The following is a 27,358-nucleotide window of genomic DNA, read 5'->3' as shown; positions in this document are numbered from 1 at the left end:
CCTATCTAAAGAAGAGTTAAAAATCATGGTGTTGTAAGGTTGACATGTGAATACAGGAAGCACAAGACGTCAAATTCAAGAATTCAAACTTAGTCCTAAAACCACAGTCAAAAAGAAGAACAAAAGGTTCACCCACATCCAATCTGAAAATACTAGTAATGCCTACAATTTGAGGATTCTTCCCAACGCTAGCATGAGATGGCTGTCGGGGGTTTGTCATGAGTGATCAGTGACAACGACATATGTCCCTTGTTACCTGGGGCTGCCAGATTCAGCGAATAAAAAGACATCCAGTTAAATTTCAATTTCAGATACACAACGAATAATTTTTTAGTATAAGTATGTCCTATGCAATATTTGGGCATACTTATACTGAAAAAGTGTTGCTGTTTTTGTTTTGTTTTTTTTTTTTTTATCTGAAATTCAAGTTTAACTGAGCACCCTGGATTTTATCTGAAAACTCTACGAGCAGCAAATACTATAAAGTAGTCCTGGTTAGGGCACACTCCAGCCAGGCCCGGCCTTGTAAGGCCACAGTTTCCCAAATACTTTAAAAACCTTCTCTACTTTGACCCTCCCAGTATCCTCCGTGGCTCAGTAAAGTTATGTAACTTGCCCAAAGTCACACAGCAGTAAGAAGGTGACAGAGCTGGGACTCAGCACCATGCTTCTGCTGTCCATCTGCTCACTGTCCCAACAAAGACATGTGGACCCTCTGGAAGAGGAGGCCAGACGTATGACCACCCTTGGCTCCAGAGTGGACTAGTGGGGGGCGATCTGTTATTGAAATCCAGTTGAGCTTCTGAATGCTGAGTTAAAACCCTCTGAAACATCCCCCCTCTGATATCCAGACATTCCTAGTCCTACGTTCTTGACTCTTTTGATCCGTATGCCCTATTTAGAATTCTCTGCATTTGCTGAAATTCTGGGGTAAGGAGTCTAGCTACACGGGGACAATAGAATCTACTGTTTCCTCCAGCCAAGCTTATTGTCTTTTAGGAAGAGCATCTCAGCTTTCATTTGGGGAACATCCCCGGCTCGGTCCACGGGGCTTGGGAAGAGCTGACCTCGCTCCCTGGCTCCAGAACTGATTCATCTGAACTCGGTGCCCTCCTGACCTCATGAGTAGAGAAGTGAACCTCTCCTGACTGGTGCAGTTACCCCAGATACCCACTGGAGCCACTGGGAAATACTCATGCTCTTCCTGGATGTAGTAAAGGTGTGGGGCTTCCAGTGGTCATTTGGCCCCATGAGGAAAGATTGCCTGAACGAAAGCAACCACGAAAGAACTGGAGTCGAGAGATGGAGAGAGAGGTCCTTGCCTCCATCCTTGAAGTACCCGGATGCAGCCATGCTAAAGCTACTGCTACCCATAAACTTCTCAGTTACCTAAGCCAAAGAATTCTCCCTTTTTGTCTAACCGGTCTCTGTCACTTGCAACCAGAAGGGTCTGGATTCATTACAACAAGTAAATACCATCACTTCTTTTCAGGAGTCACCAGGCAAGGTCAAAAACATCTGAAATTTCTTTTCACTGTGAATTCTAAGTATATCCCAAATCCAACTATGGCTCACCAGCCTGGTGTTAGCCGCAGTCTTCTAACTTATCTACCTCCTTCTGCTCAGGCCTCCTATGGTCTATTCTCAACGTGGCTAGAAAGATGCTGTTAAAACTCAAGTCAGATCATGTTACTCTTCTGCTCAACACCCTCCAATGTGCCTCATTTCACTTAGTAAAAGTCTTTATGCTGGTCGAAAAGGCCCTGATGATCTTGTCCCACTTCACTTCTCTGATGCGATCTTTAATACTCCACGCTGGTCACACATGCCTCCTGGCTGTTCCTCTGAGACCTCAGGGCCTTTGCACATGCTGTTGCCTCATCCTGAGTGCTTTTCTGCCCTAGAAACTGTCATGGATCACTCCCTCATTTCCTTCAAGTCTTTATTCAAAGGTCGCCTTTTCCATGAAGGCTGCTCTACTTTTTCTTTTTCCATGATACTTAACCACCTTCTATCATCCTTGATAGCTTCCTTATTCTTTATGTTTATTTGTTCATTGTCTCTCTCCCCCAACTAGACTGGGAGCTGCACAAGAGCAGAGCTCTTTGCCTGTTTTAGTCACTGAGGTATCCCCAGCACCTAGAACATCGCATGGCGCGTTATAGGCGCTCCATACTGGGAAATCATAAATTGGAATGGAGCAGACCCAGGAAAAAGGAAAAAGTTCTGAAGAACAGAAGTGCAGTTTCAGGGAGACTGGATACACATGAACCAGAGCCCAGCAAGTGCCCAGTGACGGCTCCTCCATCTGACCCCAGCTTCGAGGTGGCACCTGGGCTCAGGCCATCCTCTTCCCTCTTGGTGCTTGCTTAGCAAAGACCCCTTAGCAGACAAGTAAGGGCAACTGGCTGTGAGGAAATGTGATTACACACATATGACTAAATCGTCGGGGGGAGAAAGTCCTCCTCTTAATCTGAGTTCATTTAAGACTGTTCTCATTATCGTTAATCTGATCAAACAATGACCAGCTTCTCAGACCCTCGCATGCCACTAATGAATTTTTCATAACTCTGTAGAGACATTTTCTGCACTGCTGTTAATCATAAACCACAAAGCATGGAATTTAAAACGTATTTCCATTTCACCACCTCTTTTCTCCCGGTTTTATTTTCCCTCCGTCCCACCCTACCCTTCTTGAGGTCTTGCCCGTCTATAATGATTACGATCATGGGGTGGCTTGTGTTTGTTGTGGTGTTAAAGAACCTGCCTCTACCTTAGGGGACCAATAAATTCATGTTATGCTTTCAAATCATATTTGAGAAGTGGAGATCATCTATTAGAGAGTTTTATTCAATTTGGCAAATGAGACTGCCTTGTTTTCCTATAATAAGGAGGAGATGAGGCAGGAAGAAGACGCAAAGGAACCCAGTTTAGAGAAAGGAAAATGTGTTGTCCCGTCTCTTTGCCTCCAAATGGGCCTGAAATCACTTTATGCTCCACCCGTGTTGGACTTTATTTGGTTTCTCAGAAGCCCCGTGCGCTCTTTCCTACCTTTAGGATTTTGCACATACTGTTCCCACTGCCTGGAATGGCCTTTCCTCATCTCTAGCTGACTCCATCATTCTTCGGGTCTTAGCTTTAACGTCACATCACTGGATCCATGAGGGCACATATTCTGTGTCCCAGTACCCAGCACGGTCCCTGACATGCCATATATATCTGGACATCTTTATCTCCACATGTGCAAGACTTCCAGTCCCCTTGTACATCTAATGCATGTGACACAACGTGAAGGAATGCTAAAGCCAATCAACCAGGTCCCCTTCCAAAGCGGACATCACAAATGGCAGAAGACTCATCCCAACACCAAAGCGAGGACTCCTCTCCTTGAGTTTCCTTGCAGATCCACAGTTCCTTAAACAACAAATCAAAATACTTATGCACAAAAGAGAACCCTATTTCTCAAAGCAGCCACTGCGGAAGGCAACTGCCTTGCCCTAGCTCTGTCGACATTACTTAAAATATGCTTGAAAACTGTCTTCAGGGTCACTTTATAAGAAAACAAATCTCTTCGCTTTCCTTTTCCTTTTTTTTTTTTTTACCCCAAATGGTAGCCTCACTGTGGCCACTTGACTGATTGCCATTTAAAACATATAAATAGTCAAGTTCATGCTCAAAAATAACTAGATGTGTTGCCATTGATCGTGACAATATTCTGGGCCCACGAAGTGTTGGTATGATCATAGTAATCTGGTTATGCTGAAAGCAGAGTACTTATTATTTATTAGAAATATATATTAAAATACATTGAGAAGCCAGGCACGGTGGCTCATGCCTGTAATCCTAGCACTTTGGGAGGCCGAGGCAGGCAGGATCGCTTGAACCCAGGAGTGTGAGGTTGCAGGGAGCCATGATGACGCCCCTGTGCTCTAGCCTGGGCAACAGAGTCAGACCCTGTCTCAAAAAAAAACCCAGAGAATTTTCATATTTAAAATTTTGAATTCTGGAGTTATATGAAAAATGGAAATATCTGATAAATAAATACAAGGCCCAAATCCTATACACTGGCAACACCTGACGTCTCTAAATGGGGCACATGCTCTCTAGTTCAGCATGACCCATGTCACCTCCTCCCAAATATCCCACCCCAGACCCATTTCCTTCCTGTGGGTTTCCCACCTGGCCTTGGAAACAACTGACTGTGCGATCCCTAGAAATCAGCCTCACCTGTAAACTCACACCTCTTTCCTTTTCTTTCTGGTATTCAATGTAGAATTTATTGTATGCAACATCTATTAACTAAACTGTATTAAAATTTTACTTCAAACCTAAAAACTTAAAAACATTTTTCTAAAATAAGAAGACCAACAAAGGGATTTATATTTTTTTATTGATTGGTTGGGTATGTGTGCAAATTTGTCACACAGATATATTGCATGATGGTGAAGTCTGGGCTTTTTGTGTAACCCTCACCCAGTTAGTATACGTACTACTCATTGGGAAATCTCTCATCCCACACCCTTCTCCCACCCTCCTGCCCTTCCGAGTCTCCAGTGTCTATTATTCTACTCTCTGTACCTCTTTCTGATGTCATTTGAAAAAAAAAAATCATCTTAAATTAGGGTTCTTTGTCATTGACATGGTTCAATTTCTATTTATTTCAACTGAAAGTGTGCATTATTAAAAACCAAGCCTGCCCCAAGTTTCTTAGTTCATCATGACCGCTGATCCACAGACATAGTAAAGTGACTTTATGTATATTTATGAAGTTACAGATTTATTAACATTTGACACATTTACCTCTTACAGTTGTCATTCCTAAAGATGTAAAGCCACAAGATTTAACTCCTTTTAAACTCTGAGAGCGTTATAAATTGGTACACTCTTTCCAAAGGATCACTAGAAAAAGCCTTATAAGCCTGAATTAATTCCACTTCTAGGTATATTTCTTTTTTTAAATATATTTTTAATTTTTATGGATACATAATAGTTATACATATTTATGGGGTGTGCGTGATATTTTGATACAAGCATACAATGTGTAATGATCAAATCTAGATAACTGGGATCTCCATCACCTCAAACATTCATCATTTACTTATCATTTCTTGGTGTTGGGGACATTCCTAATCTTCTCTTCTAGCTATTTTAAAATATACAATAAATTATCGTTAACTATAGTCACCCTATTGTGCTACTGAACACGAGATCTCATTTGTTCTATCTAAGTACTTTTGCACCCACTAACCAATCCCTTTTCTTCCCCGCCTCCCACTACCCTTTTCGGCTTCTGGTAACTGCCATTCTATTCACTACCTTCGTGAGATCAATTTGTTAGCTCCCACTAGGCATATTTCTTAAAGCAACAAATAAAAATGCTGTATAAAGATTTCATTTCGAAAGTAGTCATTAGGGCTGTGTTTACAAGAGTGAAAAACCAGAAATAATCTAACTCACGAAAGGGTGCTGGTCAACTCAGTTCTGCTCTATCTTTATGCTGGAATGTTACGTAACCATTAGAGATGCTATAAAATATAGTTTTGGCAGTGAAAGACATTCACGTCTTAAGAGGAAAGGAGGAGACTACAAAATATACACAATACAGTTATTCTTAAAAGTCATATAAAAACACATTTGCCTGAAGAAAACCCTGTGAGACTCTGTAACAAGGTGTTAACAACGTTGATATGTGGGTGGTGGGATTATAAGAGCATTCATTTTTCTTTTGGACTACATATTCTATTTTTTTCCTACAGGGAACATGCTTTGCCTTAATGACTATTAATGTCTTGAAATGAATATTCTCTCCATATCTGAAGTCAGTGTGAACATTTCTTAACCTGGCATATATAACCTAAAATAGCCAACCAAGCACCTGCAAGAGCTCCAGGGATTTATCACATACAACCATCATGGACAACCACAAAGGGTAGGGAAGGAACTTCTGAGTCTAGACTTCCTAACTGTGTACCAGCCTGAACCTGGAAACATTTCTTTAGTTCTTGGCAGAGGACAGTTTCCTCCCGACATGGCCCCATCCTCCTCGCCAAATGAATGTCCACAGAACCAGTCACAATAGCCACAAGGTGGAAACAACCCAAATGGTTGTATAACCACAGAATGGTTATATCCATGTAGTGGAATATTATTCAGCCATGAAAAAGCATGAAGTACTGACACATGCTATATAGCATGGGTGAACCTTAAAGACATTATAAGTGAAAGAAGTCATAAATGAAAAGCCACATATTATATGATTTCATTTATATGAAATACCCAGAACAGGTAAAACAATAATGACAGACAGATTAGTGGTTGTCAGGGAATGGAGGACAAAGGAATTAAGATTGTTAACAGGTACAAGATTTTTTTTTTTGTGATGATGGAAATGTTCTGCAATGCGATAGGAGTGATGGCTACAAAACATTGAGCACATACTAAAAACCATTCAATTGTACACTTTAAAATGGTTAAAAGTTTGAATTTAATGTGTGTTTTATCTCAATTTTTCGAAACCTAAAAAAATAAAATCTGGAATGGCTATATTAACATCAGAAAAAATAGTTTTCAGAGAAAGGAAAATTACCAGGGATAAAAAAGAACTTTAAATTAATGACAAAGGGTCAAGTGACCAAGAAGACACAACCATCCTAAATTGTGTACACACTTAACAAAACAGCTCAGAACACATGAACCAAAGCTGATGGAACCGAAAAGTGAAATGGACAAACCCACAATTATTGTAGAAACGCTCCTCTCTCTGTAATCAATAAAACAACCAGAGAGAAAGTCAGCGACGAAACAGAGGATCTGAACGACACTATCAACAAACTATTAATAGATCTAATTGACAATTTATAGAACCCTGAACCCATCAACAGCAGAATACACATTCTTTTCCAGTGCACATGGGATATTCACCAAGACAGAGCTTATCCTGAGTAATAAAAGAAACCTTGAACATTTGAAGAGAATTAAAATCATGCAAAATGTGTTCGTGGATCATAATTGAATTAAACTAGAGAAGTGGTCAGCAGGATGGCTGACTAGAGACACCTGGTGCTCACCCCCTTCCCCACCACAAGAAAGGACTAAAGGAAAAAATAAACAGCTAAGACTTGACTGGGGTGTCAAAGGGAGAGCCCGAGACTGCAGCCAAGGAGTAGAGATGCATCTGTGGCGACTGGAATTCCAGGAAGACAGACCCGGCCTCTGTAGCTCCATCTCGGTCACCCATGTAGAATCTGCCTGGAGTCAGGAGAGCATCCTATTTAGGCAAAAGGTAAGCAAAAGATCTCCACCACTCCCCACTGCCACCGTGAACATCTAGAGTCCTTACTACAGGAGAATCCCACAATCCTCATAAACCCTGTGCCCAGTCTGGAGAGCTGTCAACAGTTCAAACAGCTGCACTACTCCGGTTTTGGAGCATCAGGTATGTGGTCCCCATCCCCAACCCACCCCATGAGCCAGGCTGCTGCAGCATGGCACCATTTTGAGACTGGAACCACCTCCGGAGTGCACCCTACTCTGGGGCCAGTAGCCACTGCACCTCTTCAGCACTGGGACCCATTTTCATTCCACCAAGCCCATACAGATGGCTGCATGCCACAACTCCAGCTGCATGGTGCCTGGGCCCAGGATTGGCTGTGACTCTGGTCCTGTACAGCAGGGAAACGAATAAACTAGAAAATCTATAACAGAAGGATGATTAAAAATATCAGAACCTAAACTGTTGTACCCCCACAATATGCTGAAATAAGAATAAAAAAAATATCAGAACACATGGAAATTAACACACTTCAAAAGAAAGCATGCATTAAAGAGGAAGCCTCAGAAGACATTAGAAAATATTGTGAACTGGAAAATCTTGATAACATATCAACATTTGTGGGATACAGCTAATACGGTCCTTAGAGGGAAATTCCCAGCAATAGGTGCTTATATTAGAGAAAGAGAAAGTTCTCAAATCAACAATCTAAGCATTCACCTCAAGAAAACAGAAAAAGAAGAGCAAAATAAACCCAGAGCAAGCAGAACAAAGTAAGAACAAAAATCAATGACACTGAAAAACAGAAAAATGTTAGAGAGAACATAAATGAAGCTGAAACCTGGTCCTTTGAAAAGATGAATTAAAATGATAAACTTCTAGCCAGACTAACAAAGAAAAAAAAGAGAGAGAGAAAACACACATTACCAATATCCAGAATGAAAGGGGGAACATCACTACAGATCCTCCACATATGCTAAAAGGCTAATGAGGGAATATCGGTAACAATTCCATGCATGTAAATTCAACAGTAAATAAAAAGTACCAATTCCTTGAAAACCGCAAACTACCGAAATTTACCCAAGAATAAATATATTACATGACTAGTCCTAAAACTATTAAAGAAATTGAACTTGTAGTTTAAAAAAACCTTCCTCCTCACCCGCCCCCCCCCCCACCACATACACAAATTCTTTAGGCCTTGTATTACCCTGTTACTTAAACTAAACAAAGACAGTACAAAAATGGGAAACCACAGATCAATATCCCTCATGAACACAGACAAAAATAATCCTCAACAAGTACTAACAAATTGAATCCAGCAATATGTTGACCAAGTGGAATGCAAGCCTGGTTCAAAAATTTAAAAATCAAACATATTAATAGTCTAAAGAATATAAACCATATTAATAGTTTAAAGAAGATAAACCACATGGCCATACCAATTGACACAGAAAAATCATTTGACAAAATTCAACATCCACTTATAGAAAACTCTCAATGAACCAGGAATAGAAAGAAAATTTTTAACATTATAGAGGAAAGAATCTCTACCCAAACAAACAAAAAAGTAAAGCTAACATCATTCTTAATGGTGTAAAACTGAATGCTTTCCCCCTATAATTGAAAAAAAAGGCAAGTAGGAATATTCCCACTATTCATATTCAACACTGCAGTTGAAGTCCTAGCCAGTAAAATAAAAATTTTTTAAAACCAGCTGTCCCAGTTCTCAGACAACATGATTATGTAGAAAATCCCATGGAATCTAGAGGGGAAAGCTCCTAGTACTTATAAGTTGTTTATCAAGGTCACAGGATACAAGGTCACAAAAGTCAATCATATTTTAAAACTAAAAATTAATCATTGGAAACCAAAATTTTAAAAGTAATAATACTTACAATAGATCCAAAAAAATCAAATACTTGGGTATAAGTCTAACAAAACATGTGCGGAATCTGTATGCTGAAAATTACAAAATGCTGATGAAAGAAATCAAAGAAGAATTAAATCAATGTAGAGACATACTATGTTCATGGATTAGAAGACTTGATATAGTTAAGATGTCAATTCTCGGCCAGGCGCGGTGGCTCACGCCTGTAATCCTAGCACTCTGGGAGGCCGAGGTGGGCGGATAGTTGGAGCTCAGGAGTTCGAGATCAGCCTGAGCAAGAGTGAGACTCCGTCTCTACTAAAAATAGAATGAAATTATCTGGCCAACTAAAAATATATAGAGAAAAAATTAGCTGGGCATGGTGGCACATGCCTGTAGTCCCAGCTACTCGGGAGGCTGAGGCAGGAGGATCGCTTAAGCCCAGGAGTCTGAGGTTGCTGTGAGCTAGGCTGATGCCACGGCACTCACTCTAGCCCGGGCAACAGAGCGAGACTCTGTCTCAAAAAAAAAAAAAAAAGATGTCAATTCCCCCCAAATTGGTGTATAAATTTAATGCAATTGCAATCAAAATTCCAAAAGGATTTTTTGCAGATATAGACAAGCTGACTCTAAAATTTATATGGAAAGACAAAGGAACTAAATAAACAAAACAATTTTGAAAAAGAATGTAATAAAGTTGGAGGAGTCATTATTCAATTTTAAGAATTAAAATAAAGCTACAGTAATCATGACAATGTGATATTGACAAAGGGATAGATATGCAGATCAAATGGAACAGGATAAAGAATAAAGAAATAGATATAAATATAGCCAACTGATTTCTTACAAAGATGCAAAGGCAATTTAGGAAAGAACAAAATATTCTTTTCAACAAATAATGTCAGAATAACTGGACATTCAAATGCACACACAAAAAAATTAACCTCAACTTCAACCTTATACCATATACAAAAATTTACAGAAAATGGATCAAAGAGCTAATGTACATTGAAAAATAAAAAAATTTTATGAGAAAATTAAAAACTGATCAATTTTACTTTACTGAATTTAAAAGTTTTGCTCTGCACAAGACACTGTTAAGAGGAAAAGAAAAGCCAACCTATAGAATGGGAGAAAATATTTGCAAACCACCTATCTGACAAAGGACTATATCCAGGATATTTAAAGAACTCTCAAAATTCAACAGTGGTAAAATAAATAATCTGATTTTTTAATGGATTGAATAGACACTTTATCAAAGAAGATATATGGATGAGAAATAACCTATGAAAAAATGCTCAACAACATTAGTCATTAGGGAAATGCAAATTAAAACCACAATGAAACCAGGCACTGGTGGCTCCTGCCTGTAATTCTAGCATTCTGGGAGGCTGAGGCAGGGAGGATCACTTGAGATCAGGAGTTTGAGGCCAGCCTGAGCAAGAGCGAGACCCCGTCTCTACCAAAATAGAAAAAAATCAGCTGAGCAAGGTGGCGCATACCTGTAGTCCCAGCTACTCAGGAGGCTGAGGTAGGAGGATCGCCTGAGCCCAGGAAATTGAGGTTGCCGTGAGCTACGATGACACCACTGCACTCTAGCCAGGGTGATAGAGTGAGACTGACTCTGGAAAACAGCTTGGCAGTTTTTTATAAAATTAAACCTATACCTACCATATGATCTGACCATTCCATTCTAGGTATTTACCCTAGAGAAATTAAACCTTATGTTCATATAAAAACTGCACATGAATGTTACAGTAGCTCTGTGTATAATCGCCCAAAACTGGAAACCAACCAAATATCCTTCAACACGTAAATGGATAAGCAAACTGCAGTACCTCCATATAATGGAATACTTGTCGGCAAGAAGAAGGAATGAATGAAGTCCTCCTAATCCATGCAACCACTTGGATGAATCTCAAAGACATTTTGTTGAGTGAAATAAGACAATCTCAGGAGTCCCATGTGGAATGATTTCTTTTATATGAGATTCTCAAAAAGAGAGAACTATGGTGATGGAGACTAGATCAGTGGTTGCCTACCGCTAACTAGCAGCAGGGGGAGGGATTAACTTTTACAATAGGGAAGCACAATAGAGGTTTTTTGGGGTGAAAGAACTCTTTATCTTAATTGTGGTAGTGGCTACATGAATCTATACAATAGTTAAGGTTCACAGGACTATACACCCAAAAAATGTCAAAAATCGAAAAATATACGATGTATGATTTCATTTATATGCAGTTCTAGAACAGGTAAAACTAATTCTATGGTGGAAAAAGAATCAGAATATTGATTTATTTAAGGATGAGGGTGAGAATTAACTGAGTAATGTACACATTTTCTATATCTGGATAGAGGTTTAAGTTACACTGATGTATTCATTTGTCAAAACTCAGTGAGGGTATACTGAAGATCTGTGCTTTTCACTGTATGTCCGTTTTACATCAAAAGAAAAAATAAATATTGAACCCTAATTAATGACATGTACGCAGAAGTATTTAGGGGGGAGTATACTGATATCTGCAATTTACTCTAAATACACCAAACAATAAGATGGACAGGGGAATGGATAGATGCATAGATATGTGGTAAAGCAAGTACGACAAAATGTTAATGGTACCAGGAGGCAGATGCTAACTGTAAAGTGCCTTCAACTCTGCTACGAGTTTGGAATTTTTCATAATTAAATCTTGGAGGGCAACAAAATTATTTAGCATTTTTCTGTTCCCCTGGTATAAGCTACTGTGAGAGTATTTAAGGAGGGTCCCACCAAGCAGAGGTTCTTCTAAGAGGGCTCTCTTTGGAGTGGATTGTAAGGAATCCATTCTTGCAGCTTAGATTTTAAGCATATTGGTTTTTTGGGGTTTATCACAAAACACTGCTTCTCCAGGTAAGATGAAGATAAAAATACAAATATTGGCATCTAAGCTTGCTCTGCCTTCTAACTGATAAAAATGAAGTATCTGGATGCCCAATTAACAGGTTCTTCTTGATACCTCTTGGTGTCCAGGCCACCAATCCTGGTCAAGTGTCACCCCAATGCCTTCATGGATGGCACACAGAAAAACATTCATGACTGTTTCTGATTGGTGTGACATTTTGGGTAGGGCAGGTGGACAAGCAAAAGGAAATTCACCATTGCCAACAACCCCAGACGCCCCAAACAGTTACGAATGGAACCCACACAGAGCAGGGAGGAGGTGGGCGTTGGCCGCAAAGTTTGGATCAGAGACTTGTCAGGGGTCTATGGGCATGGCCAGCTCTTCTCTCTACCTCGTAGGTTCCAGATCTAGATGCAAACTCTTCTTGAAACTATTTCCTCGAAAAAAGGAGGGACTGGCCTCATTCCCTCTCCTCCAGAGAGTAGAATCAAAGGAGGGAAGTCACCAGGGAGCAAATCCAACTCAACAGAAGGAGGACAATTCTAACCATTATAGGTCATCGGAATCAAAAGGCTGCCTTGTCATTATGCTAAGTGAAATAAGTCAGACAGAGAAAGACAAATACCGTGTGATATCATACGTGGAATCTAAAAAAATCAAACTCATAGAAACAGAGAGCAGAATGGTTGCCCAAGGGGTGAGAGTTGGAGGAAATGGAGAGATGTTGGTTAAAAGATATAGACTTTCGGTTATAAAATGAATAAGTTCTGGGGGATCTAACGTACAATATGATGACTACAGTTAACAATACTATATTGTATACTTGAAATTTGCTAAGAGAGTAGATCTTAAATGTTCTCATCACTTACACACACACGGTAACTGTGAGGCTAGGGACATGTTAACTAACTTGATTATGTGATCACTCCACAATATCTATGTATAACAAATCATCATATTGTACACCTTAACTATATATAATTTTTTAAAAATACATACAACTTTTGTTTGTCAATTACAGCTCAATAAAGCTAGGGGGATCAAAGTAAAGTATATACAATGTTACTTGTCAATTATGCCTCAGTAAAGCTGGAGAGAAATTTTAATTTAAATTTAAAAATTTTAAAAGGCTGCCTTGTCTATAACATTTTAAATTCTCATCAGCAATGTATGAGCTACAGTTTCTTCTCACCCGTGCCAGTATTTGGTTTTGTCAGTATATTTTATTGGTTTGATAGGTGTATGGTGTTATCTGCTTGTGGTCCAAATTTGTATTTTCTGGATGGTTGGTAATGCTGACTATCTTTTTATGTGCTTATCGGCCCTCCATATATCCTCTATGGTGAAATGCCTCTTCATACATGTAGCCCATTTTCTAATTAGATTATTTAAAAAAAAAAAAGGCTGCCTTGTGAAAGGACTTGAATAGACATTTCTCCAAAGAAGATATGCAAATAAGCACATGAAAGATGCTCAACATCATTAGTCATTAGAGAAATGCAAACCAAAACCACAATGAGATATTACTTCATACCCACCAGGATGGCTCTAATTTAAAAAAAATGGAAAAATAACAAATGTTGTCAAGGATGTGGAGACATTGGAACCCGCATGGATTGCTGGTGGAAATGTAAAATGGTGCAACCACTGTGGAAAATGATACGGTGGCTTCTCAAAAAAATTAAAAACAGAATTACCATATGACCCAGCAGTTCCACTCCCAGGCATACACCCAAAAAAATTGGAAGCAGGGACTCAAACAGATATTTGTACACCAGCGTTCACAGTAGCATCATGCACAATAACCCAAAGAGCAAAACAGCCTCAATGTTCACAGATAAATGAAGGGATAAACAAAACGTGGTATGCCCATAGGACAGACGGACCGTTACTCAGCCATAAAAAGGAAGGAAGTACCAATACATGATGAACCTTGGAAATATTATGCTAAGTGAGATAAGCCAGACACAAAATGACACCTACTGTACGATTCCACTTATATGCGGTATCTAGAGTAGCCAAATTCACACAGATAGAAAGTAAAATAGAGGTTACCATGCACTGGGATAGGGGATGGGGCGGGGCAAGGTATTATTTAATGGGTACAGAATTTCTGTTTGGGACAATGAAAAGTTTTGGAAGATGATAGTGGTGATGGTTAGCCAACACTGTGAATGTACGTAATACTACTGAACTGTACGCTTAAAATAATTAAAATGGTCAATTTTACGTACATTTTACCATAATAAAAAATGGATTTAAAAAAAGACTGCTTTGAAAGGTAGCACTTACTCTGATTCACCAAGACAAAGCTGGACACTGGGCAAAGGGTGGGGCTGGACAGCCTTTTAAGGGTCCTCCTACGTTGAGAGGATATACTTTTCAGGTGTTTGGATAGCACAGCTTTTGACTTGTCACCACGCAAGCTTAAGACAGGTCCAGAGTTGTAAGGTCCAACCCCATAACTAGCACTTTGTTATGCAACTTAGAGTTGTGATGAGCACATGGTTTAAAGACTAAGGCCTGGGCTAAGCGTGGTGGCTCATGCCTCTAGTCCCATAGCTTTGGGTGGCTTGAGCCCAGGAGTTCAAGACCAGCCTGGGCAACATAGCAAGACCCCATCTCTAAAAAAAAAAAAAAATTTTTTTTTTTTAATTAGCCAGGTGTGGTGCTATGTGCCTGTAGTCCTGGCTACTTGGGATCGCCTGAGCCCAGGAGTTTGGGGTTACAGTGAGCTATGCCTGCACCACTGCCTAGGTGATGGACTGAGACCTTGTCTCTAAAAAAAAGAAAGAAAAAAAAAAGACTAATTCCTTCCAGCCAGCCACTGATGGGAGGTGACTCATCTGTGGGCAAATCCAAAGATCCAGACATAGTGTCAAGAATCTTGTTCACTTCTGTCACCTGCAGCCCAGTGGGTGTGCTACTATCCCATACAAGATTTCTATGGATTTCTTCTTCTCACACTTTGCTGCATTGGCCCCCTGCCTCTCACACACTGGGGGCTCAGTCAACATTCACTGATGCTTTTATCAGTATCAGGAAATTTAAAAAAAAATCCTTGAATAAATGAACGAGATACATTCAAAGATGGCACCTCCCCACGTGGCAGTGCAGGGCACAGTGCCACACAAGGCTGCAATGTCCTAACCTCACTCGTGACAATCTGCAGCATGGACGATAATCAAAAATGCCAAAGTTAACAACTGTTAAGCATTTGCCATGGGCCGGGCACTCTGCGCAGCTACTGAATGCATGATTCCATTGAATCACAGAACAATCCCATGTAAAATGATCCTGATTTTATAAGCGAGGAAACTGAGGCTCGGAAAAGGGAGCTCATTTGCTGGAAGGTTACTTAGCTAGTAAGTCCCAAGCCAGACTGACGCCCAAGCAGTCTCACGTCAGCGCTCAAGCCCTCCTAAATACGAGTCTCTACTGCTTCGAGCACCCATCCGAATTTGCAGGCATTCAAGTTGTTATTTGTGAGTCTCCATCTCACTTCTCTGCTGGTTCAGGGAAATCGAACACATCCATCTTTGGAATCCATCCACTGCCTTAATCAATGGCCGCCTGGGAACTCGGGGGATCAGACTTTCAGTCTTCATCAAGCACAAGATTTCTATCATGGCAAAACAGAGAAATCGCCTCAAAGCTCAAAAACAGCACTGTCCCATAGAAACATGCAGTGAGCCGCCTATGTATAATAATTTTAAATTTTCTAGTAGCCTCAGGGGGGGTAAAAAGGAACAAGATATAGGTGAAATTCATTTTAACACATTTTATTTAACCCAATATATCTAAAATATTATTTCAACGTGTCAATATAAAAAATTATTAATGAGATAGTTTACATTCTTTCCTTCATACTAAGAGTTCGGAATCTGGGGTGGGATTGGCATGAAGAGTACATTGCAACTAGAACTTGACACAGTTCAGTTGGTCAAGAGCCACACTGAGCAAGTGCCTACCATACTAGACAGCTCAGGTCTAAAACATCTCCCTCTCTTGGTCTCATCCTCCCTCATCTCTGCAAATGCCCTACTTTGTTTCCAACAGTCCTATATTTCTCTTGAATAACTGTCATCGATAACAGGCCACAAAAGAAAGCATTTTATCAACAGAGTATTCCATGATGATGATTCTCATTAATCCCATAGCTGCCACCTTTCATCACATCTGCATTAACATCTACACCTCCCCTTTGCCCTCTCTTTGCTCTCATCTTTCTTTCTTCCCTTCCTGGCCATGCCACCTTTGGGGGCCCCACCCTACAGCAGGAAACCTCTCTCTGTTGCTGTGCCTGTGACTGCCTTCCTATGGCAGTTGGGGTCCCGTCAGTGACTCTAAACCTCAGTAAACTCGCTTGTAAAACAGGAACAACCACAGTTGCGGTCACGACCCACTGGAGAGACATTCCGAGCATCACAGAAATGCCACTGAAGAAAATCATTCTATGCTTTGATTTTCTTCTCCTGCTTTTGTCCCTCTTCTCTTCCCATCCCTCGGCTTCTCCGTCCTCCTTCCTGGCCGCCATGTTTCCCGTCTTCCTCAGCCACTCAACACCGCCCTGTCCCCATGTCAGAGCGGCACACTGGGGACAGGCAGGAAGGCCAGGCCCTGTGTCCCCTCTTCCCAACAGTTGAACCAGAGTGGGCGGGAGCCCAGAAAATGACCCAGTCTCCGAGCAGAGGAAGATCCCTCGGTTTTCTACCCATTAGATGGAGAAAGATAAGAAACTGGTAGAATCCACTCCAAAGACCCAGAGCGGGTAGTGAACCCTTCAGACTTAACGTTTGTCATTGACTCAGAATTATGAGCTACACACACACACACACACACACACACACACCCCTTCATGAGAACAAGGCAGAAGGAAGAGGCTAAGTCCTCCAAGGCTGCCCATTTCAGGCAGAAAACCAAGAACGTCCCCTGTCACCCCAGGTTCCCAGGCCCTTCCCAACTAGAAACAGGAAAGATCACAGTGTGACCTGGGACAACTGCCTCCTTAATCCTGAGCTCTCAGACATCAAAACGTAGACACACACACAAATCAAATCAAATCAAATCAAATCAAAAATACCTGGGCTGAGGATATGGCAAAATGGGCCCTTGCCCACACTGCTGGTGAAAGGCAACTGGGCAAAAACCTAAAAGTCCTAAAACTTTTCATATCCTTTGATCCATCAATTCCACTTCTAAGAGCTGAAAACAAGGATTAGCCACAAGGATGTCCACTATGGCATTGTTTATAATAATGGAAAAGTATGAACATAAGCTCCCACCTGACAGTAGAATTTTGGCTATAGAAATTATAGGACATCCATATGTAGCCATTAAAAATCATAGTTTAAGAACATGAAAAGATGTCCCTGGTATATTACCTGAATTTCATATCTCCAACCTTTCTCAGAGCTCCAGGCTCACATCTTTGACTGTCTACTTGACAAATGTAACATATCAAACAGGACTTGAAGGTAAAACTCAACCTATTCCACCTCTAGCCTTCACATTTCAAATAAGGGCACTCCCATTCACTCAGTGCTTAGGCCAAATGCCTAAGAATAATCTCCAATTCTTTATTTTCCTTCATCCTCCATACCTGATTCATGAGCACGTGCTCCTGACCTTCTGAATCCAGCCACCTGCCCCGTCCCAACCTGCAACCATCATATTTGTCAAAAGCACAGTCATTGCTGGCTTGGACTTCCACAATAACTTCTAATTTGTCTCTCTGCTCCCATTCTTATCCCCTACAGTCTGCATTTTTCCCTGCAGCAATCAGAAAGTCATTTAAAAACATAAATCAGTCACACACACCCCCATTCCAAGGGCTTCTATCACAGAACAAAATCCAAGTATCTAAGCAAAGATACTCTATGACCAGCTTCTGTCTCCCACCACGTCCCTCATCCCTTCCCCTCCCACCCACTCTACCTCAATCACAGTGGTCTCCTTGGAGTTCCAATAACATGCCAAGCACATTCCCCCACAAGAAGTTTGCATCTGCTGTTCCCTCTGCCTGGAACACTCTTCCCCGGATGTTTCATGACTTGCTTCCTCCAGCCAATAAAATCTCCTTAAGGGAGCCTTTCTTTGTTAACCATCCCATACAGCTCCCCCTCTCTCCCATGCTCCTTTTGTTTGGTTTGGTTTTTACAGCTGAAATACATTGTTACATTAGATTGGTCCTACCCTCCCTCCCCACCACCAATAAACCACATCTCTTAGAATCCACAGCTACATTGATTCTGGGCTTATCAGTGTTACATGCTCTGGTCAATGGGACATTAGCAAAGGTGGCAGAAGCACAGGTTTAGGGAGGACTTGTGCACTGGGGAACACTGTTGCATGTGAGAAACCCAGGCTATCCTGCTGGAGAAGCCAGAAAGAATGGAGGCACACCAGCAAACCACCAGCCATGTGAGTAAGGCCATCTTGGACCCTCCAGCCCCAGTCGAGTCACCAAGCGAACACGACAACATGAGTGACCCAGGCAAGATCAGCAGAACTGGCCAGCTGAGTCCACCCAAAACTGCAGGCACATGAGCAAATAAATGATTGTTGTTTTAAACTCCTAAGTTCTAGGGTGGCTTTTTCTGTAGCAATAGATAACTGATATAATAGCTTATGATTAGTTACAATAGAAACTACTGACTATCACAAAACTGTTTCCTCTTCCTCCTGGGCCCACAGCTAAGCTTTCTTCCTCATCTTCCTTGCAGTGTTGTGAATAAATTCTAGCTAAGGCAATGCAAGCAGAACTGATGAGGGTAACTTCAGGAAACGGGGGCTTTTAAGAGGCTTTGTCTTCTTCATACTTTCCTGCCCTTCTGAATGCAAACAATGACGAAGATGCAGGATGGAAGAAGCCTGGAGCATCAGAGAATGGCCCACCAACCAAGACCATGCACCTTGAACTGTTTTGTGAACAAGAAAAAGACTTCTACTATATCAAAGCCATTACACATTTAGGGGTCTACTTGCTGCAGCCTATTCTAATTAATACACTAACTTTGCAGCTTCTCCCACCAAGAGGGGGAGTCTATTTCCCCATCCCCTGCATCCAGGCTGGCCATGTGACTTACATGATTTCACAAATGCAATGGAAATGACATGATGTGACTTCCAAATCTCAAGACTCCTTGCAACTTTCACTCTTGCTGTCCTGGAATACTGGAGCCACATAAGAAACCCAGGTTATCGTACTAGAGAGGCCACGTAAAGAGAAGCTCACCTGTCCCAACCCCTACCCCTTCTGCCAGCTGAATGTGGCCACAAGTGAGCACAGGCAAGACTGGCTGAAGAACCACCCAGCCAAGCCCAACCCACAGAATCATGGAAAATAACAAATTGTTGTCTTAAGCCCAAAGTTTCCCAAACATAATTAAGTTTAGGGATAGTTCATTATACAGAAATAGAAAATTGAGGTGAAACATATGAAGAACAAAGAATGGCTATAATGCCCTTGCTGTATAAGGCTATTCCATACGCATCTACCCCCAACTCCAACTACTAATATTTCTCTCTCCTTGCAAATTAACCAAAATAGAGTCCAGCTCAGAATTCCCTTCACTTGGCCAGTGCTCTCCCATTCTAATGTCACTTGCTCACCTCTCAGATGGTCTCCACCCTGCAGGGTCTTTCCCGTCCCATCCACCCCATTGACCAGGGATCAGCAAGCTATACCCCATGGGCCAAATCTGACCCACCACCCGTTTTTGTAAGGCCCAGAAACTAAGAATAGTTTTTACATTTTTAAATGTTAAAAAAAATCAAAAGACAAATAATATTTCATGACATGAAAATTATATCAAATTCAAACTTCTGCATTCATTAATAAAATGTTATTGGAAAACTGCCACACCCATTCACGTATGTATTGTCCATGGCTGCCATATGCTCCAACAGCAGAGTGCAGTAATTGTGCTGGAACCTGTAGGGCCACAAAGCCTAAACTATTCACAGTCTAGCCCTTTCTAGAAAAAGTTTGCCAGCCCCTGCTGTAGACTGCCATTAGACTAATTTTAAATATCTTTTTGTATTGTATTCATTCCAAAATCCTTGAAGACTTCCATCTCCTCCCTCAGAGTGATAAAACTTTGTTGATCTGACTCTCCTGTCCTTAGTAAGACCCCAGGAGCCCAGGAGTTAGTGAGCGAAATTTGTTTCCTATGACACACTGTCAGGGACCCTCCATTCTGGGCAAACTGGTCTCTAAACTGCCCCATGAAGTCATGATATTATCTTCAACTGTTTGTTGTTCTTGTCTAGCAAGCTCCCCCCTCTTAGAGGCTGCAATCTAAACCTTCCCCATCCTTTACCCCACTCCAAATCCCATTTCCCCAACCAAGAAAGCTTCCCTAACTGTTTTGCCAAAAGTTTCCCCACATGTATTCTATGGAACAAAAATCCCAAGAGAAATCCTTGGAAAAAGAAACACTGCAGACTCTATCCTCTCTTGGAGGCAAAATGTACCTATATAGCATATTAAAGGCTCTGAGAAGTCCTGCAGTAAAGCTGCCTGTTTTCCTTTTAGTAATTCAATCCTTCCCAAACTTATTAGCCATAAAATAACTACCAGCATCCAGTACAGTGCCTGGATCTCAGCATTTGTTGAAAGAATGAAAATTGCTAACATCCCACAGAATTAAAGTTCTACAGAACATACTTTGGAAATGCTGCCCAAGCTCTTTTTTCTCTCCCTCTGATCTGAGCTGTTCCCTCCCATGTCATCTATTCCACACCCTATAATGCTAATCACCTCCATCATAACAGCTGTCATTATTTAGCACCTGCAGGCATTGCGTTCAAGATAGTGCTAGACCCTTGAAAGTGTCATCTCTTTTAATCCTTACAGCTATCCTTTGAGATAGCTACTATTATTTTATTATTGCTGTTTTGCTGAAAAAAAATAAATTATGGGTCAGAAAACTCACACTAGCCCAAGATAAAGTGAGTAGAAAAGCTAGAATTCAAAACGACATCAGTCTAACTCCAAAGCTCATGAACTTTCTTTTCCACCAAAACATCTCCTAATAACATACTGTGGCTGACATTGCTGGCTTTCCACTCAGTATCTACTGACGCCTTCTTCCACGCTAGCAGAAACCTGATTTTTGTATGGCATGGCAACAGGCCAGTCCAAGCAATAGGTTATGATCCATCTAAGATGATCATCATGGTGTCCTCACATCCCCACCTCCCAGGCTCCCTTGCAGCTAGGACCAGACATTTGACCCAGTTCTGGCCAAGAAGACATAATTAAACATCATTTGCAAGGGGAAGAGAAGATGTCCTGGGGAACCCTTTGCTTTCTGAGACAAAGCTATGAACCCTTTATTCCTTCACACTCATCTGGTCGTCCTCTTTCCTGCCATAAACCTGGACATAATAGCTGAAGAAGCTGCAGGAACCATCTTGCAGCCATTAGGGGAAAACCATGAGAATTCCCAAAGACATCAACCCTGACATCACTGACCTACTGGGCCAATCCAAGCAGCTACATACCTCCAGACTTCTTATTACATGAGGAAAAGAAACCATTACTTGCTTCACCATACGGTTAGGTTTTCCATTTCATGCAGCTCAACACATTCCTAATGAATCCACATGCTGTTCCCCATATTACTCACTGTTTGGACTTTATCATTATTTCACATAGATATTATTAGCCTTGTTTCTCAAACCATGAAGTAGGCTTCTTGAAGGCCAAGTCCACTTTGCATATTTTTGTTTCTACAGGAGTATATGCAAGTTACTAAATGTTGCTTATGATCAAGGTATTCAGGGGTAGTCTATTCAATTTATTACTTTAGCGTTTGGGAGCAGGGAGTTTTCACCATTAAATAGCTGAAATATGACATCTTTCTCCTAATGGATTAGTGTCTCTCAAAGTGTCAAAATGAAAACATGCATCAGAAACACCTGGACTGTTTATTACACACAGATTCCTGGGCTCTCTCTCCAACCCCAATTGAATTAGAATCTCTGAGGTTAGAGGCTGAGAATCGACATTTTTAACAAGCACCCTCGTGGGGTTCTGATACACAAAATTTGACAACTGCTGGCATAGAAAACCCTGTGGATCCAAACATTAGGTTTGGCTGGACTTGGCTGGTCCCCGAGTCACCAGCCCCTGTGCAGTGGCCCTCCCTACCCCTGGACATCTGGGGAGTTGAAATTGGAATAATTGCTCAAGACCATTCCCTGGGCAATATGGATTAAAATGGTTGGCATGCTCTGTGGCATTCTGGGACCAGAGAACTGAAAACAGATGCATTCCCCATAATCGTAACTCCCCCCGTCCCACCACGGTACCGATGCCTCCAACCCCTAAGTTTACAAAGAAAGCCACTATGCACAAAAATAGTGCCCACTGCGGCAATCACCCTGCCCAGGGAGTTATCAGAGGATGAAGCATGTTTGAAAAGAGGAAAAGAGAACTCTGGAGAGACTCACACAGAACACAATAACTGGCATTTGGGACTCCTCACTCAAAGGAACAGAAAAGACCTCAGGTGGGCTTTGGGGGTGATTTATTTATTTACTGCCTGCAGTTCTGAAGTGAGTCTGCTCTGGGGCACTGTTGAGACTGAGACAGAAGGCTGGGCCAGAGCATCCCACATTTTTCCTTCCAGCAGCAGAGTTTGAGTCTCACTTGGTCTCCCAGGGTCCAAGAAAAGCAATACTTGTGCCTCCCAACACAATTCCCCCAATACCCCTTGACATTGCTCTTATTTCATCCCAGATGACAGGTGCATGTAAACATGGACCCTAGGACAGCAAACAGCATTTTCAAACACACACACACACACACACACACACACACTCCTCTTTCCAAGGGATGACCTCCTGCATGTTGGCTGACATCTGGCCAAATTTAAAACCACGTAAGGAAAAGAAAGACCTGAAAGTGAATCAGAGAGACACGCTGGTCCAGGCTAGAACAGGGGCACCAGGGCTACAGGGATTGGAGGGACCAAAAAGTTCAGGCCTTGGAAACTCCTGAGCCAGAAATAATAGGGTGAACCTCTCAGCACCGCCCATGCCCACTCCACCACGGGGGGGGGAACCCCTTTGCTCGCCGCTCCACCACCACCACCCTCAGCAAATGCCAGCTAATGGGAGTTCCCAAATTTAATCAAGCCATGTGTACAGCCGGGTTGGTTTGAGAGAAGGAAGCGAGTTGAACCCTCCAGACGTTCGGAACAATGCGGATGTCCAACGATTTCATGGACCCCAGGCATTTCCTAAGGCCCGTAAAACCTTCCTGCTTTGGCCAAATGGTCTTTGGAAGAAATCATTTCTGCCATTTTCTTTCTGAGTAACTTTGCATCCGTCCCCCATCCCACCCCACCCCCCAAAAAACTGCTTCAAACTCCCCCTCAAGTTCTGCCGGAGAGAATGTTACAGCTGCCAAAGATAACTCCTCCTCCCGACCCCTTTCTCTCTGGTCCCACCGAGACTCCAGAGTATTCTCCCACACTACCTATGTGTGTGCTGATCCAGGCATTTTTTTTTCTTTTTATACGTTTTAGGCCTGCAACAGCTCACTGCATCAAAACGATCTGATTGGAAATGGGTAATTCAATGGGGATTATTTTTTTCATGCATCTTGCCTCCTGACAACTATATCAACTGAAGGAAAAAATATATATATATATATATTCAAGGAGCAAAAGGGGGATGGGGAAAGAGGCCGAGAGAAGAAGAGGTCTACATTTATAGACAGCCCCAATCTGCCAGCAAAAACCACCTTTTGACCACCTGCAGAATGCGCAAGGTCACGTGGGTTCTCTGCAGCGCCTTAATGTATTAGCCAGCACACAAGCCCCCGTGGCATATAAACAAATCCACAAGCGGAAAAAAGAGAGAACTCCCTCCTCGGAGAGGAAGCGAATGATAAGGGTAACCGCCGCAACAATAATAATAAATAAAGAATAACAATTACTACTACTACTACCACCACCCAGCCAAGCGTAGACGACAGCAGCCCAGGAAAGGGACAAGCCAGTGCAGGCTTTGCAAGGAGATAAATCGCAGAAAACCGAATCGTGCCCACCTTGCTCACCCACCCCCCCTTCCCGCAACTCCCAATAAACAGATTCAGAGGGGCAGGGGAGGGAGAGAAGAAAGGGGAAGGAAAGAAGGATTGCTTAACCCCCCACCCCCCAACCCCGTAGGCAACACCTACCTCCAGGGTCCGGATTTCTTTTTGTGTGAGGTCGTTGGAGGTAGCACATTTGGTCCTAAGCCCTTCCAGGTTGGAGATGCTCAGGTCTATCATGTTTTGAACCAGCTCGCACTGCTGTAAGGCTTTTTGCAAACTCAGAGGCTGCTGCTCCTCGCTTTTCGTCATGTTTTCCTCATCCATCGCTTGCTCTGCAATCCCCCTTCCCCTCCTCCTCCTCCTCCCAGAGAGAAAAAAGGGGGGTGGGGGGGTAGAGGTAGTCTACCCCCTACGCCTCTCCAACCACTGCGACTTCTCAACAATGTCTCATGAAGAAGAAATCCCACATCTCACACAGGGCTGAGGGGGTGGGGGTGGGAGGAGGGGACGAGAGCCAGAATTTATTATTTTATTTTTGGGGTATCAAGCAGACTCCATTCGAATGTCTCCTGTCTCTGAGTCTCTGGTCCCTGAAAAGGAGAGATGCTGTTTCTCAGAAGCAAACCAGGTGATGTGATGCTGTCTGTACACTTAGGGAGGAGGAGGAGGAGGAGGAGGAGGAAAAAGAGGAGGAGAAGGAGGAGAGAGAGGAGGAGGGAGAGGAGGAGGAGGAGGGAGAGGAGGAGGAGAAGGAAAATAGCGCTCACTCTTTACACACCGGCTCCTTGAAGGACAGGATTGTATTATTTTTGGCTGGCTGGCTTTTATGTCAAAAACAATCTGGTTTGCCCCCCGCCCCGCTGCAGTGGCACGGCATGGTCCAGGGTTTGGGGTGCTTTAGCGCGTTCTCACGCTGCTGTCCGCATTGCTCCCGCGGCTGCGGCGGCCACTGCGGCTGGCTGCTGTCTCCTCCCCGCGCTGCTGCGGCTGCTGCTGCCGCCGCCGGGCTCCGGGGGTGACGGCTGCCGCAGTCGCTCCTGCCTCGCTCCACACCGACATCTTGCCTGTCAATCACGGGGCGGGGGGGGGGCGAGGGATGGCGAGCGAGCGAGGGACCCGCCGGGGAGCGGGTTGGCGGAGCGGCGCCGTGCGCGCAGCCGCCCCAGCCGGGGGACCCGCCGGCGGAGGCGCGGGAGGAGCGCGCGGGCTCGCGCACCTGGCCGGGGCCGGGGCCCGGGGGGGCGGGATTTCCAGGGGCCGCGGAGCTCGCGTGGCAAAGTGACATTACCGCCCGGCGTGCGTGCGACGGGGCGAGCGAGCGGACGGCGGGCGGGGGCGCGGGGCAGCGCGCGCGGCGGGCGCAGGCGGCTCCGGGGGGCGGTGGAGGGGGGCGGGGGTGTGCCCGAGCGCGGGGCCCGGGCGAGGGGGCGGGGAGAGGGACTCGGGGGCGGGGTGGGGGCGGGGGCCACTACTACAGCGCCGCTCTCGCGAGACGAGGCCCGCGCACTGCTCAGCAGGTGCGCCCTGGCTGGGAGCAGGTGTGCGCACAACTTTGCAACCCTTAATGCGCGCGGGAGACACGGCGGCGTGAACCCGGGCACGTCCTCTCTGCCTCTGGCCGTGCGTGTGTGCGTGTGCGTGTGTGTGTGCGTGCATGCGTGTGTCTGTGTGTGCATGCGTGTGCGTGCGTGTGTGTGTCTGTGTGCGTGTGCGTGTGTGTGTCTGTGTGTGTGTGTGTGTGTGTGCGCGCCTTTTTGTTCGTTTGCCCTTTCTTGTCCCTGGGGGAAAATAAAACAAACCTGATGATCTCCCGTGTGCTGTCAGAAGCTGCCTCCCATGCTTGGTGCTCTGGTCTGCCATGGTGGCGTTGCATTGGGAGCCGGGGAAGGGACTTTGCTTTATTCTGATTCTTACCTTGTCCTACAAGGGCGTGCTTGGTCTGATCCCCGCCTACCTAACCGACCAGCGAACTGGCCTCACGCTTAAGAATGTTTTTTTTTTTTTACATTTTTAAATGGTTGGCAAAAATCGCAAGAATCTTTTGTGACATGTGAAAATTATATGAAATTCACATCTCAGTGTCCATAAATAAAGTTTTATTGGAACTCCACCACACATTTATTTTATTGTCTAGGGTTACTTTTGCCTTATAACAGCAGAGTTGAGTAGTTGCAACTGAGATTGGACGGCTTAAAACACTGAAAATATTTATTATTTGGCTCTTTACCGAAAAGTTGACCAACGCCTGATTAAACCCTTGTACTCTATGTCCACTCTGCCCAGACCACACTTCACCCTATTCCTCTCCTGCTTGGCTCCTTCTTGTCACTCAGTGTCAATTCAAATATCATCTCAGAGAAGCCTCGTCTCCTTGGCCACCTTATCTATTTTTTTTCTTTTTTTTTTGAGACAGAGTCTCGCTCCATTGCCCAGACTAGAGTGCCATGGCGTCAGCCTAGCTCACAGCAACCTCAAACTCCTGGGCTCAAGCGAACTTCCTGCCTCAGCCTCCCGAGTAGCTGGGACTACAGGCATGTGCCACCATGCCCGACTAATTTTTTCTATATATATTTTTAGCTGTCCATATAATTTCTTTCTATTTTTAGTAGAGACAGGGTCTCGCTCTTGCTCAGGCTGGTCTCGAACTCCTGAGCTCAAACAATCCACCCACCTCGGCCTCCCAGAGTGCTAGAATTACAGGCATGAGCCACCGCGCCTGGCCTTATCTATTAATAATAGTATTCCCAACACACATTGCCCAACGATGTATTTATTATAATTAGTAAAAGGCACCTCTTTCTCCAGATGAACAGAGCCCCATGCTAAGGAACTGGGCTTGAGGAGCAGCAGAGTGAGACTCAGAACACATGGTATAATATGTCACCCCTAAAGGAAGCCACTTGAGAGAGAGAATGGCAGCCAGCAATGGCCAAATTGGATGGCAAACTTTTTTTTTTTTTTAAGACTGTAGGCCATGAGATTTTATAACTCATACAGGGCTAAGTTGGCTGAATCAAAAATCTCCTGTTCAACTGAGTTCTCTATGCTCTCAATCTTTTGGACTACAAAGTTTATAGATTCTAATTCTCCAGTAAAATTATCTCTTTTCATCTATTTTCTCCATCTTTTTCTTAAACGTATTAATTATGGTTATTTTAAAGCTTTTGTCTAACTTCAAAACCTTGTTCACCTGTTGGTCTCTTGACTATGTTTCCTTTTGTTTTCAGGGGTTTGGTTCTGTCTGTTGGCAGGCCTTGTAATTTTTATCAACTGCCAAATATTGT

The 27,358-nt window shown here is 43.1% G+C and overlaps 1 protein-coding gene across 1 annotated transcript in view; it reads right to left on the bottom strand.

Moving 5' to 3' along the window:
* KSR2 (kinase suppressor of ras 2) overlaps window positions 1–24,528 on the bottom strand; it is a 333,794-nt gene extending 309,266 nt beyond the window's left edge. Inside the window, exon 1 of the mRNA XM_045535030.1 lies at window positions 24,219–24,528. Within this exon, the coding sequence (XP_045390986.1) occupies window positions 24,219–24,398 (180 nt within the window). The 5' untranslated portion in view covers window positions 24,399–24,528. The remainder of the gene's footprint in view (window positions 1–24,218) is intronic.
* Between the last annotated feature and the right edge of the window lie 2,830 nt (window positions 24,529–27,358).

This window comes from Lemur catta, chromosome 21 (assembly GCF_020740605.2).
Source record: "Lemur catta isolate mLemCat1 chromosome 21, mLemCat1.pri, whole genome shotgun sequence".
In the NCBI taxonomy this organism is placed as follows: Eukaryota; Metazoa; Chordata; class Mammalia; order Primates; family Lemuridae; genus Lemur; species Lemur catta.
This window is presented reverse-complemented; position numbering and strand designations above follow the sequence as displayed.